The 14,006-nt window shown below is 36.8% G+C and overlaps 1 protein-coding gene across 1 annotated transcript in view; it reads left to right on the top strand.

The window, feature by feature from the left end:
* The window catches only part of PSPC1 (paraspeckle component 1), a 77,224-nt gene that overhangs the window by 19,987 nt on the left and 43,231 nt on the right, over positions 1-14,006 (top strand). The window contains exons 3-4 of the mRNA XM_024580776.4: positions 163-258; positions 4,040-4,236. Coding sequence (XP_024436544.2) covers positions 163-258; positions 4,040-4,236 — 293 coding nt within the window. The remainder of the gene's footprint in view (positions 1-162; positions 259-4,039; positions 4,237-14,006) is intronic.

Below are 14,006 nucleotides of genomic sequence, written 5' to 3'. Positions count from 1 at the left end.
CAGCTCGTGCTAATTGACTGATTTTATGAGTATATATGATGACCTCTGAGAACTTTTTATCGAGGGACATTTTCCAAATACGTATCTTGGAATTATAAAAAATTGCCAGGAGAATGTTAATTCTAGACACTGTATTCTTATTAATGTTTTCTACCTATCCAGGACCCCACGTCCAGTCATTGTGGAGCCAATGGAGCAGTTTGATGATGAAGATGGCTTGCCAGAGAAGCTAATGCAGAAAACTCAACAATATCATAAGTAAGCTTTTATTAATAAAGATATATATATGTTTTTTATTCTCACCCAAGGATATTTTTTTCTTTGCGTTTTTAGAGAAGAAGGGAGAGAGAAATATCAGTGTGAAACAGCGGCACAAATTCGTTCCGTCCTGTACTCATGTGGAACAGGCACTGAAACTATAACCTAGGCGTGTTCCCTGACTGGGAATTGAACCGACAACCTTTCAGTTACGGGATGACGCTCCAACCAATTGAGCTACACTGGCCAGAGTGATAAAAATATTTTAGATGTGTGCCATAAAGGATATTTATTATATCATATTTGTTTTCCAGTATTGGATTATAAGGTGTTCTGTTCGTTCATATAATATGGTTCTTAGAGTAGCTGTGTCTACATGGAATGCTAGTTTTCTTTGTATATGGCTAAAACATCAACTGAATACTTAGAAAAGTCTCTAAGTATAAGTAAAAGTGGCGGATAGGTAGGAGGAGGCTGGCAGTAACATTTATGCTAGAGTAACAATGAAAGCTACATATCATGAAAATGTTTATTATGTTAAGGTAGAGATTAAAAAGGAGACATTTTTGGGAGGTTGAGTAGGGGAGGTTCTATAGAAATAACTTGGCACAGTTTTATCTCTTAGAGACAAAAAGGAAAAGTAGCCTATTTTCAAAATGTTGTATATTATTTTACCAATTGCTTTTCACTCAGTGTAATGCAACTTTTAATGTTAAGCTGCCTGTACGTATACATTTTAACCATTTACTTACTTTTAACAAATTGTAACATGAATTGAGCAAATATTGGAATGCCTTTGTGCCAGTCACTGTTCTAGGTGTTACCAGTGCAACTTGGCACTGTGTTTGCCCTCATGATGCTTACATTTCTGGTGGTGGAAGATGTATAATAAATAATGACACATAGAATGGAATAGAAGAACAAAAATGAAAAAAAGTAAAAATAATGAACTGAAGATTATAAAACATCTATTAAGTAGTGAGAGGTACTATTTAGAGAGCCACCAAAGTGAAGTATAAACGATTAGATCAAAAAGCATGCATATTTAAAGTTGACTGAGAATGACAAATGGTTCTCTAGAAGTATTATACCAGTTTATACTCTTGGTGTATATATAGAAGTATTTTTCTTCATCCTGACAAATGGATATTAGGATTTTAAGATTTCATAGTCTGTTCAAAATGGAATTTTATGCATGTTGTTTTTAATTAGCATTCTTTGATTTTAGTGTAGTTGAATGTTTTTCCCTTCAGTAATCCAAATGACAAGTATGAGTGCGTGCTACATACCTAGTGCTGAAGACGTCTCAATGAACACAGTAGAGTAGGATGTCATGCTATGTGGGGTGTTAAGGGGGTGGTGAAAAGATAGGGAAAAGTGGGTGCTGGGGAGCAGAGCACTATGGCTCTTTTACATGGGGTTAGGAAAGCCTACCTGAGACAGTACAATTTGAAGGTGACAGCTCAAAGGTTGGGAGAGAAGCTGGCTGTACAGCTTACAGAGGTGGGGAGGACTCTGGCATCCAGGAACAGTGAAGAGGCTGGTTCAGCTGGAGTATGGTGAGCAAGGGGGGCATAGTAGGGATGAGGTAGAGTGAGTGACATATTGGGAGGAGTACAGATTGTTAGGCCTTGCACACTGTCATGCTGATTTTGGCATTTGTATTTTAGGAGAAAGTAACAGAGCAGTGACTTAAGTTTAACAGGAGCTTGCTGGCTTTGTTTTTAGAGTAGATTATAAAGAGCCTAGCGTGGAGTCAGGGAGATAAGTTCAGGAGCCTGTGGACATGGAGTAGTAGTCACAATGGTAATAGTGAGAAGTAGTCAGATTCTGGATATAGTTTGAAAGTAGACTTTGGATTTTGCTGAATGATACGGGCATATGGGAGAAACAGTTCAAAGTATGGAAACTAATGATTTGAAGACTCCTGTGGGAGGAGCAGGCTGGTGGAGGAAGATCAGGAACTCTGTTTTGAACATGTTAAGTTTGAGATGACTTTTGAACATTCAGGTGGAATGTCAAGTCAGTAGTTGCATTTTCATCTGGATTTTAGATGAGCTGTCTGGGCCAGAGTTATCTCATATGATAGAAAACTGTGTCAAAGGTCTGAACCCTGGAATACTCCAGTATATAGAGCTTGGGAAGATCAGAAGGAATCAGCAAAGACTGAGTGAGAGAAGTCATTGGAGGAGTAGGGAGGACAGTTAGCAGAGTGTGTCCCGGAAGCAAGGAAGGAAATTATTCCAGGGAAGCAGGATTAGCAGTAATCAATTGTAATTCATAACCACTTAAATCTCTTTCTCATGCCATTTTTCAAAGACTTACTATGATATCCTATTCTCTTGACCTTTTTTTCCTGGTTATTGCCCATCATTACAAATTCGAAATAGAGTATACTTTTGGATTTAGGAATTAAAAACTGGAGTTATAAGCGTTATAGAAAATGGAATTATAAGTATTTATAAGAAGTGGAATTTATAGACAATATTTGTTTATATAGTGAGTCAGTTATCCCAGCAAACCTGTAAGATCTTGTTATAGTCCCAATTTTATTACTCAAGAGTTACATTCAAAAGGAAATGTTCGCAAAGTATAAGAACCACCATTCAAATTCATTTCTAACTCCCCAAATCCATATTGTTTCAAAAGTATTTCTCTTGGGAGGAAAAGGGATTTTTAATATTTATTATTATAATATTTATTATTATCAGTCTGCCTTAGGAACTACTGACTAATAATTCTTTCATAAAATTAGTGGTAGATTCCCCTATTCCTTCCGCTTTCCTAGTTAGTGTTTTATAAAGAACAAAATCCAAATCTGTTATTTAGGATCACACTACCTAGCCTATGGTTAATTTTTATTTCCCTTCTATACCTCTAATAATCCTTGAAGCTGTTTCTTGTTACTGCATCTTACCCTCTGTGACATCCTCCCTGGTTACCTCTCCAAACTTTGTCCCACTCACCCACCCATCTTTTCTTCCTCACCCCCAAATAGAAGTTAAAATTTATGAATGCAAGGCATGTATACTTCTATTGGTGGGGTGGGGATTGTGTTCTTATCAGTACTTTCTAATTGAAGCTATGATAGGCAAGTATAATTGAAGAATTTCTTTGAATTTCAGATATTTTCATATGATTTTATTTTTAAAGAAGTTTAGGTTATTTGTTTGCTCATCATTTATTTAAGAAATATTAAATGTATACAGTGTGCTAGTTACTGTGGTGGGTACGTGAGGTACAGCCGTTAACAGACATACCATGTTTTTATTGAGTTAACAGTATAGCAAGGGAAACAAGTATTAACAAATAACTACAATTATAGTAAGTTAGGCCTTTATTTTTGGTCCTAACCAGTTTACTTGGTACATAGAATTTCATAAACTCTCTGCTTTTACTACTATGCCTAAAAGTTACCACTTATAGGGGAAAAAAATGATTCTAGACAGGGCACATTGGATTCATGTTGTAGATTGCCTTATCTAACACTGTTTGTTAAATGAATACCAAAAAGGCCTTATTGAAGGTGATAATTAGGGGAGTACAGGTTGTAGCATCCAGTTGCCTAGTTTTGAGTCCTGGTTCCATTGTGTATTTCTTGTGCATCCTTGGACAGTTTCTTAAACTCAAACTTGTTAAAGTCGCCATCACAGTATTGCCACGAGGCAATTTATGTAGAATATTGATGAACATTGTAAGGGACCAGTAAATGGTATTTATTTTTAGTTGTTATTTTACTATTTAAAAATACATTTCTGTTTGTTTTTAAATATAAACGTAGGGAACGAGAACAGCCACCACGTTTTGCTCAGCCTGGGACGTTTGAATTTGAGTATGCATCTCGATGGAAGGCTCTTGATGAAATGGAGAAGCAGCAGCGTGAGCAAGTTGACAGAAATATCAGAGAAGCCAAAGAGAAGCTGGAGGCAGAAATGGAAGCAGCCAGGCATGAGCACCAGTTAATGCTGATGAGGCAAGGTAAGGTGGGTTCATGTAGATGGGTTCAGATTTCTTTTTCTTGGGGTTCATTTATAGTTCCTACTGACATGTATTATTATTCAAGTTGTGAGTTAGGATTTTAGAGACAGTTGGAACTCAACACATTAGAAAAAAAGCTCTCCCTTTTATGAGAGAATGTTCTTAAAAAAAAAAAAAAACAAACAGTAAATTTTCCCTACGTAGTAGTGTTGTTGGAGGTAATTAAGGTTAAATTTTGCCAGTAGCTAATAACATGATTCTGCTGGCAAAAAAGAAAAGGAAAGCACAGTAGGTAATTCTTGGTATGTAGATAATGGCTTAAAGTCACACATCAAGATGTTTTTTGGTGGAAAGAATGAAGACAAATGCTGTCTATTTAAGATTACTACCACATGGCAAAAGATTACAAATGGATATTCTTTGTCAGAGATAAAGAAAAGATTCATATGTGCTGGTGGTTATGTGGATTCAGGAACAGTAGATTCTAACATTTTTTTTTTTTTAATTTTTTATTGTTATTCAATTACAGTTGTGTGCCTTTTCTCCCCATCCCTCCACCCCACCCCAGCCGAACCCCCCTCCCTCCCCCACCTCCACCCTCCCCCTTGATTTGGTCCATGTGTCCTTTAAAGTAGTTCCTGTAATCCCCTCTCCTCACTGTCCCCTCCCTACTCCCCCCTGCCCATAGCAGCACAATTTACAATAGCCAAGTACTGGAAACAACCTAAGTGCCCATCAGCAAACGAGTAGATTCTAACATTTTAAACACTTGAGTCTGCGCTAACATTTTCTAAGAGCTAATAACAGATAATAGTTTACTGTCATTTTTACTAGTCAAATACCTAACAACAGACAAGCTGTTTTTTTAAATTTTCTTTTTAAAAATTTTATTTATTTATTTTTAGAGAGGGGGAGGGAGGAAGAAAGAGAGGGTGAGAAACATTGATGTGCGAGAAACATCAACCAGTTGCCTCTCGCACGCCCCCAACTGGGGACCCGCAACCCAGGTGTGTGCCCTGACTGGGAATCAAACTGGCAACCTTTCAGGTTGTGGGACAATGCCCAACCCACTCAGTCACACCAGTCAGAGCATGATAAACTGTTTAAATATATACCAAAAGCTCACTTCTTGTCCACGTTTCCTCTTCCTAGGTTTCTTTTTATGCTTGTCTTTATTATTTCTCCCCTCCCTGTTTTTGTTCCTTAATTCTCCAAATCAATTTTTCTGGTTCTTCCTATCACTCATCTTTTTCAATATCTGTAATAGTTTTGTAAATAAGCACCTAGTTTATTTCTGTTATTTTGCTCTTAAATTTTTTGTTTTTGTTTTTTAATCCTCACTCTAGGACATGCTTACTGATTTTAGAGGGAGTGGGAGGGAGAGAGGGAGACAAACATTGATGTGAGAGAGAAACATCGATTGATTGCCACTCACCTGTGGTCCAGCTGGGGAACAAACCCACAGCCCAGGCATGTGCCCTGACTGGGAGTCAGACCTGTGACGTTTTGATTTATAGGACAGTGCTCTAACAAACTGAGCCATGGCTGGCCAGGGCTGTTTTTCTTTTTGTTAGCATTCAGTAAATGTTTATCTACTGTCACTTGGCTGCCCCCAGAGATCAAGGGCCGTCAGATGCCTGCTTGGATTTCTGTAGCAGTTTTGTTACTGGATTTTTTGCCATCCTCCTCTAAACCATTTTTTAAATACTGGAGCCAATATTTGTTTGAAAGGTGGAAATTTGACAACCGCTCAATCTCTGAATCCTTTTGGTAGATTCTCATTTCCTTTAGAATAAAAATCTGGGGGTTTCCCCTCTCCCTGTTCAGTAAGTAAATGTTTGTTGAACATTTACGGTCACATCACTGAAAACTATGTTGATACCATATAAATTAAAACAAAATCTAGCTCAACAAACAGTAGAAACTAGTCAGATAGTTCTTTTAATTTGGACTCTAAACTTAGCAGTTCAGTAAGTTTTCTAATAAAACTGAACTTACTCATATCATGTATTATATTTAAAGAGAAACAAAGTCTCTTACAGAAAATTTGAAAATTGTTACCTTAGGTAAAATCAAGATCATTGGCTGGTTAGAGCTGGAAGACAGAGCTTCAAGTTCATTTAGTCTGGTTGTTCCGTGGTTTGGAAGTTTTGTTACACACCAGAATCAACTGGGAAATTTAAAAAACTTTCGTTTTGTAGGCCCCATGATTGCTTTAGCAGTTTGGTTTGATAAGGATTGTTCTCTGCTCATTGCCTCCTAGCCCCTTGGCCACATTATTTTCCCACTATCTAGAGTCATGACTTGGTTAGGAAATAACAACTTGAAAGCATTAATAATATTTTGTTGCTGCTATGACGATAGTGTAAGTCATTACTTCAACATTTACTTAATGGTAGTTGTATAGATACTGTTTGAGGTACTGGGGATTTACTGATGACAAAGAGAACAGTATTTCTTCTTGCCTCAAAGAGCTCTTGTGAGCTCTTAGAAAACTTTGCTTCACCCCTAAGAGTATTTTGATTTCTGAAAGATAGTAATTTTGTAGTTATTTCCCATGAGCTTTTATTTTATTGCTTTTTGTGTGTCTGTTTATAACCCCTGATAACAATATTTTGGTTTATAATATTAGAAAAGCACATTGCTTAATGCATCCCACTCTGTGCTTCTGGGTTTTCTTCTGATGAAGTACATCTTGTATTTCAGCAAAGGTTGCAGGTGATAAATTCTTTTCATTGTTAGTGTAAAAATTTATAGTTTTTCCTTTTTTGATCTTAAAATTATATATTTCATCTAACAATTCTAAGGATGTATTCAGATGAGTGAAGGACTTTAGGTAATTTTAGTTTCATGGGTCTGTGGAAACACAGGGCTCTCCAGTTGCCCTATTACAGAAGGAGAAAACTCATCAAACAGTACCAAAAAAGTCCCTCCTTACTTACTTCACCTTCTGTTTTCTGTGGGAGTCACTATTTCTTCTGTATTTCAATTTTTCCTTTTTTTTTTTTTAGACACGGGGAGGGGGCGGTAAAGGAGCGGGGAGAGAAACATGGATTTGTTGTTTCACTTATTTATGCATTCATTGGTTGATTCTTGTATGTTCCCTGACTGAGTATGGAATCCTCCTCTACCTTGGAGTATCTGTACTATTCTCTGACCAAGTGAACTACCTGACCAGGGCCTCTTTTATCTTTTTTTGTGTGTTTCTTTAATTCTCACCAGTGGATATGTTTATTGACTTTAGAGAGAGAAGAAGGTGGGGGGGTCTGGGGAGAGAAAGAGAGAGGGAGGGAGGGAGAACATTGATGTGAAAGAGAAACATCGATTGGTTGCCTCCAGCATGTGCCCTCACCAGTGTTTGAACCCGCAACCTATGTATGTGCCCTGACCAGGAATCAGACCTGCAACCTTTTGGTGTACAGGCTGATGCTCCAGTCAACTGAACCACCCAGCCAGGGCCTCGCTTGTATATATTTTTTAAAATATTTTGTTTATTTATTTTTAGAGACAGGGGAAGGGAGGGAGAAAGAGAGGGAGAGAAACATCTGTGTGAGAGAGAAACATTGATCCGTTGCCTCTCTTAGATACGCACCCCTTCCAGGTACCAAACCAGCAATGTAGGCATGTGCCCTGACTAAAGTAGAATTGGTAACCTTTTGCTTTGTGGGACAATGACCAGCCAACTCAGCCAGACCAGTCAGGGCTTTTGTATCTTTTATTGGAAGAAAAATTTTGCATATCTTGATAGATGTGTGTATTTATAACAACAACAAAAAACCCCTTTTGATCTTTTTCGGCATCTTTCTTATTTTAGTTTCTACACATTTGCATAGATACAGGGTCTGGCACAAATAATGCCCTTTATTTTATTAGAAAATCCTTTATTACAAAATCGTAAGTATGTCATTCTGTAACATAACAATATCACACTCAAGCACACCATAGACATTTTTAGGTGAAATGTTCAAATTAAACTATAAATTATTACACACATATTTATTACCCTACCAACTACACTCAAGCAGGCATTACTTCTGCTAGACCCTGTATAAATCCGACTCAATTTTTAAATAGCTGCACTATATTCTGTTAAATCACCGTAATTAATTTGACTCATCCTCCCCTGATTGATACCTAATTCTGTTTCCAGTTTGTTAGAGAAAGCAGTGCTGCAGTGAATGCGTATATATATGTCTTAGCAAATTTTTGTAAATGTTGATTCCTGTTGGACATACCAGTACTTTTAATAATAGCTTCATTTATACTCTGTTTAGTTCTTTCTAGATCCAGATCCATTTTACTCATTACAGATTATGTTTTCTTTCTGTGTCTGTGTTTGAATATAAGTATAGTAGGCAGGTCCTGAATTTTCCTGTTATTTTTGTGTTCCCTTTGTTGTGTAGTTATCAAACTCTCAGTGCATAATATTAACTCTGACATTCATTTTGCTGTTATTCTCCACTCTTGCATCACTGGACTTTTTTTGATATTATTATTCTTTATAAATGCCTTTATACTGATAAATCAAGTAATAGAAATATATTTATTTCCTCTAAATGATATCTTTTGATTCTTGGTTACCAAAGAAAAAAGAACAAGGAAATAGGCATATTCAGCTCCTCCTTTCTCTTGACCCCTTCAATTTTTATTAATTCTGCTTCCAGTTTGTCTGGATTTATGACATTGACTTAATTTTTTATAGTATGAAGCTAGTTTTACTTATTTTTTGGTGAGAGCATTTAAGTTCTAATCTCTTTAAGCAACTTTCAGTTGCATAACACAATGTTATCAACTATAGTTGTCACCATGTTATACATTTGTTCCGCAGACTTTATTCATCTTTAACTGGTGCCTTTTTACCAACCTTTTCCCCCTCTCAGCCCCTCACAGCCATATTTCTACTCTACTATTTCTATGGGTTTGACTTTTTTTTGATTCAGGTGTAAGTTATACCATGCAGTATTTGTTTTTCTCTGGCTTATTTCACTGAGCATAATGCCCTCAGAGTTTATGCATGTTGTTTTAAAAGGCAGGATATCAGAATTTACAAAAATTTGCTAAGACACCTGTGTTTCTCATGAATAAATAATATTCCATTGTGTATATGTATATATGTTTTTTAAATTATGTTGTGTACATATGTGAGCATGTTTGCATATTATCACTTCATGTGTCATGTATACCACACATTTTTACATACACACATATTTTACCGAGTTTATTAGGGTGACATTGGCTAATAAAATAAGGTTTAAGGGCTACAGTTCTATACTACCTCATCTGTATATTGTATTGTGTGTACCACCCCAAGACAAGTCTCCTTCCATCACTATTTATCTTTACTACTATGTGTATTCTTGATCCAGTCATTTGTTTATGGACAAATAGGTTTTTTCCACATGTTGTCTAGTGTGAATAATGCTGCAATGAATGTGGAATATTCAATATATTTTTTACAGATTTTATTTATTTTTAGAGAGAGGGGAAGGGAGGGAGCAAGAGAGGGAGAGAAACATCAATTAGTGGTTGTCTCTCAATCTCCCCCCACTGGGGACCTGGCCCACAACTCAGGCACGTACCCTGACTGGGAATCAAACCAGTAACCCTCTGGTTTGCAGCCTGGCACTGAGCCAAACCAGCCAGGGCTATCTTTTCAATATTATGTTTTCATTTTAACATGTTCTTTAGCCTTAATCCTCATGTGTTTTATTGAGTTATGACTTTTCTGTTCATCACTTCATTGTCTGATGTTTATCCTCATAATTTCTTTAAGAAGAGTTTATGGAAACAACATTACTGGAGTTCTTGCATGTTCTGAAGCACTGTGTGATCCTTGTACTTTAAACCGATGCTTGAATGGTCAAAATTCATGGAATTTTGACCCCCGATTTTCTTAAGTACTTGACAGCATTTTTCATTGTCTTGCATTGAATGCTTCTGTGGGAAGTCTCAAATAAGCCTGAGTTTTTTTTCCCCTCTTGCAGGTGACTTGATCCTTTTTTTCAGGCTTCCATATGAAATTTTTCTCTTTAAAGCCCAATAACTTACCCAGGATGTTTCCTGTGCAAGATTTTCTTACAAGTTTTTTTTTCAAATTAAAAAAAATATATTAATTATGCTGTTATAGTTGTCCCATTTCCCCTCCTTTATTCTCCTCTGCAGCCCCCTAGCAGCATCCCTCCGCCTCTTAGTTCATGTCCATGGGTTGTACTTATAAGGTCTTTGGCTTCTCCATTTCACATACTGTTCTTAATCTTCCCGTCTATTTTGTACCTGCCATTTATCCTTCTTATTCCCTGTACTTCTCCCCCACTCTCCCCTTCCATGTGGTCTCCATTTCTGTGATTCTGTTGCTGTTCTAGTTGTTTGCTTACTTTGTTTTTGTGTTTTAGGTTCAGTTGTTGATAGTAGTGAGTTTTTTGCCATTTTACTGTTCCTATTTTTGATTTTCTTCTTTTTCTTAGATAAGTAAGTCCCTTTAACATTTCATATAATAAGGGCTTGGTGATGATGAACTCCTTGAACTTGACCGTATCTGGGAAGCACTTTATCTGCCCTTCCATTCTAAATGATAGCTTTGCTGCATAGAGTAATCTTGGGTGAAGTCATAAAGCCTTTCATGACTTCAAATACTTCTTTCTAGACCCTTCTTGCCTGCAAGGTGTCTTTTGAGAAATCAGCTGATAGTCTCATGGGCACTCCTTGGTAGGTAACACTCTTGTTTTCTCTTCCAGCTTTTCAGATTCTCTCCTTCTGTTTAATCTTGGCTAATGTAATTATGATGTGTCTTGGTGTGTGCTTCCTTGGGTCCAACTTCCTTGGGACTTTCTGAGCTTCCTGGACTTCCTAGAAGTCTATTTCCTTTGCCAGGTCAGGGAAGTTCTCTTTCATTATTGTTTCCAGTAAATTTTCAACTTGCTCTTCTCTCTCCTTCTGGCACTCCTATGATTTGGATGTTGGGATGTTTCAAGTTGTCCTGAACGTTCCTAAGCCTCTCCTCATTTTTTTTTTTGAATTCTTGTTTCTTCATTCTGTTCCAGTTGGATGTTTATTTCTTCCTTTTGTTCCAAATTGTTGATTTGAGTCCCAGTTTCCTTCCCTTCACTGCCAGTTAGCTATATATTTTGCTTTATTTCACTTTTCATGGCCTTCACTTTTTCCTCTATTTTGCTACCATATGCAACCATTTCTGTGAGGATCCTGATTACCAGTGTTTTGAACTCTGCATCTGGTAGGTTGGCTGTTTCTTCATACTTAATTCTTTTTCTGGAGTTTTTTTCTGTTCTTTCATTTGGACCATAGTTTTTGTCTCATGTGCCTGTTATACTGAAAGGGGAGGAACCTTAGGTATTCACTTTGTTGTGGTGCTGTATCTGGGGGAGGGTTCTGAGAGGGAACAGTGGCACTGGGCTCTCTGGCTGGCTTCCATTCACTTTCCCTGATACCCACAGGCAAATTGAGCCCTTCTGGTGCTGATTTCCAGGAGGGTGGTTTTGTGTATGTTCTTGGACCCTGTGGGTCTATCAGATGGACTCTCCTGTGAGGCTGGGAGTTTTCTCTTGCTGCCTTAACCCCCACAGGTTTTTATAGTCAGAGGTTTTGAGGCTTTATTTCCCCACATTGGAACCCTGGTTTGCATGGTCTGTCTCACTCCCCAGTTGTTCCTTCCAGTTTATCTGCACACAAATGTGGGACCACCTGGTCTGCCAGCCGCCACCTTGCTGTGGGTCCTCTCCACCCTGGCTGCCCTTCCTACTGTTCTGGATGAATGTTTCCTCTTTTAGTCCTTTGTTGTCAGACTTCCATATAGGTCGATTTTCTGACAGTTCTGATTGTTTTTGTTTTTAAATTTTATTGTCCTTCTTTTAGTGGTTTGTGGAGGCACAGTATCTACCTACATCTCAATCTTGTCCTGAGTTTCCTTATGAGAAGTTGTAAACAAAATAACTTGAACAAATATCAAGGTGTTCTCTTTACATTCATTCTTAGATTTAGATTCTGTTAACATTTTACCATATTCGCTTTATTACATCTTTCCATCTTTTGATTCTTGTGTTCAAGATACATTTTATTGTACACCATAATATTTAGCCTTTCCTTGGAAGTAGATATGTCCTTTCAATCTGTAGTTTCAATTCTTGTATTTTTAGAAAGTGAATTTGTTAGGTCAGAGAACATACATTCATTTTTCATAACTTGAAGGCTTTTCAATAAAGTATACAGTTTCTTACAGTCTAGTAAGTCAACCTTTAAACTTGTCTATATTTTTCTTGTTCATTTTTCCTGTGTACCTATATTTATGATATATTGAAATTACAGTGTTATATAATTTTATGTTCTTTTATCATTAAATTTGTTAGGGCAATCATTTAAAAATGTTATTTGGTCTAGCCCTGATGGTGTGCCTCAGCGGGTTGGGTATTGTCCCACAGAAGGAAAGGTCACCAGTGCGATTCCTTGTCAGGGCACATGTCTGGGTTGCAGGCCAGGTCCCTGGTTGGACGGGTGTGTGAGAGAAAAGAGATTATGTTTCTCACATCAGTCTTTCCCATTCTTTCTCCCCACCTCTCCTTTCTATAAAAATTAAATAAAGTCTTTAAAGAAAATGTTACTTGGTCTGGTAATCAGTAATATACTATAGCTAGTGTCTTCATGCCTATAGATTCCTTTGTGTTATAGTTTTAAGCAATATTCCTATTAATTTGTGATTTAATGGATCAAAGGATAGAAACATATCTAGTTATATATATTTTTTGGTAATTTTTTTTCCCAGAGGTTTTTTTTTGGGGGGGGGGGGGTAGTGTATACACCTTAGTGAAATTTTAGGAACTTGGGATATTAACAAAATAAAAGAAATAATTTATTAAATGTAAAATGTTAGTTTCAAGTTGGTATTGCTCCTTTTTAGTATCAGATATGTGCTTATCTGATAATTATATTGTCCAGTCGTTTCAGCTAATTAAAAAGAATTAAAAAAATATATTGAATGATTTTGAGATAGAAAAATAAAAACACAGATTTATTGTTCCACTTATTTATCCATTCATTGGTTGATTGTTATATGTGCCCTGACTGGAGATTGAACCTGCAACCTTGGCATCAGGAATATCAGAATGATACTTTAACCAAGTGAGCTACCCAGCCAGGGCTTTGAGCTAACTATTATACCAATGTTACAGGTAAGGAGATGTGATCCAAGAGGTTAAAGCAATTTTCTCAACTGGCACAGCTTAAAATGAGAAGATCCAGTTCACAGAAAAGACACATTTATTTTCTTACTCCTTTTCATGGACAAAAATGTATTCCCTATTTTTACTTTTATAATTATATATGGTAGATAGTCTCTAATTTTAAGAGCAGCTAATCTACAGCAACCTCCAAAACTGTGTTGAAATTGTTACAGGCAATAGTGGGACATTTTCTGTTCTTTGGCTTATTGAAGAATTTCCTCTTAGGAATATAAGTATCTTACATTTTTGGTCTCTACTTGGTTTCTCCCACTAAATTAATTATATGATAGTTGTGTGGCTCTCAGTGTTGGTCGCACAATGGAATCATCTAGGGGGTTTCAAATAAAAATACTAATGTCTGGTCCACATTTCAAGATATTTTGATTTAACTGATCTGTGGTTAAAAGGTATTTAAGTAATTCTAATGAGCAGTTAGTTACAGTTGACGACTAATGGTGTAAATGTTTGAAATCATTGTAGTCATATTTGATGTCCTTTAACATAGCTAGGTGTTATCTCAACTGACATTATAATCATCTG

Source organism: Desmodus rotundus, chromosome 3, assembly GCF_022682495.2.
Source record: "Desmodus rotundus isolate HL8 chromosome 3, HLdesRot8A.1, whole genome shotgun sequence".
Taxonomy (NCBI): domain Eukaryota; kingdom Metazoa; phylum Chordata; class Mammalia; order Chiroptera; family Phyllostomidae; genus Desmodus; species Desmodus rotundus.
Note: the sequence above shows the minus strand (reverse complement) of the source record. Positions and strands in the feature narration are given on the sequence as shown.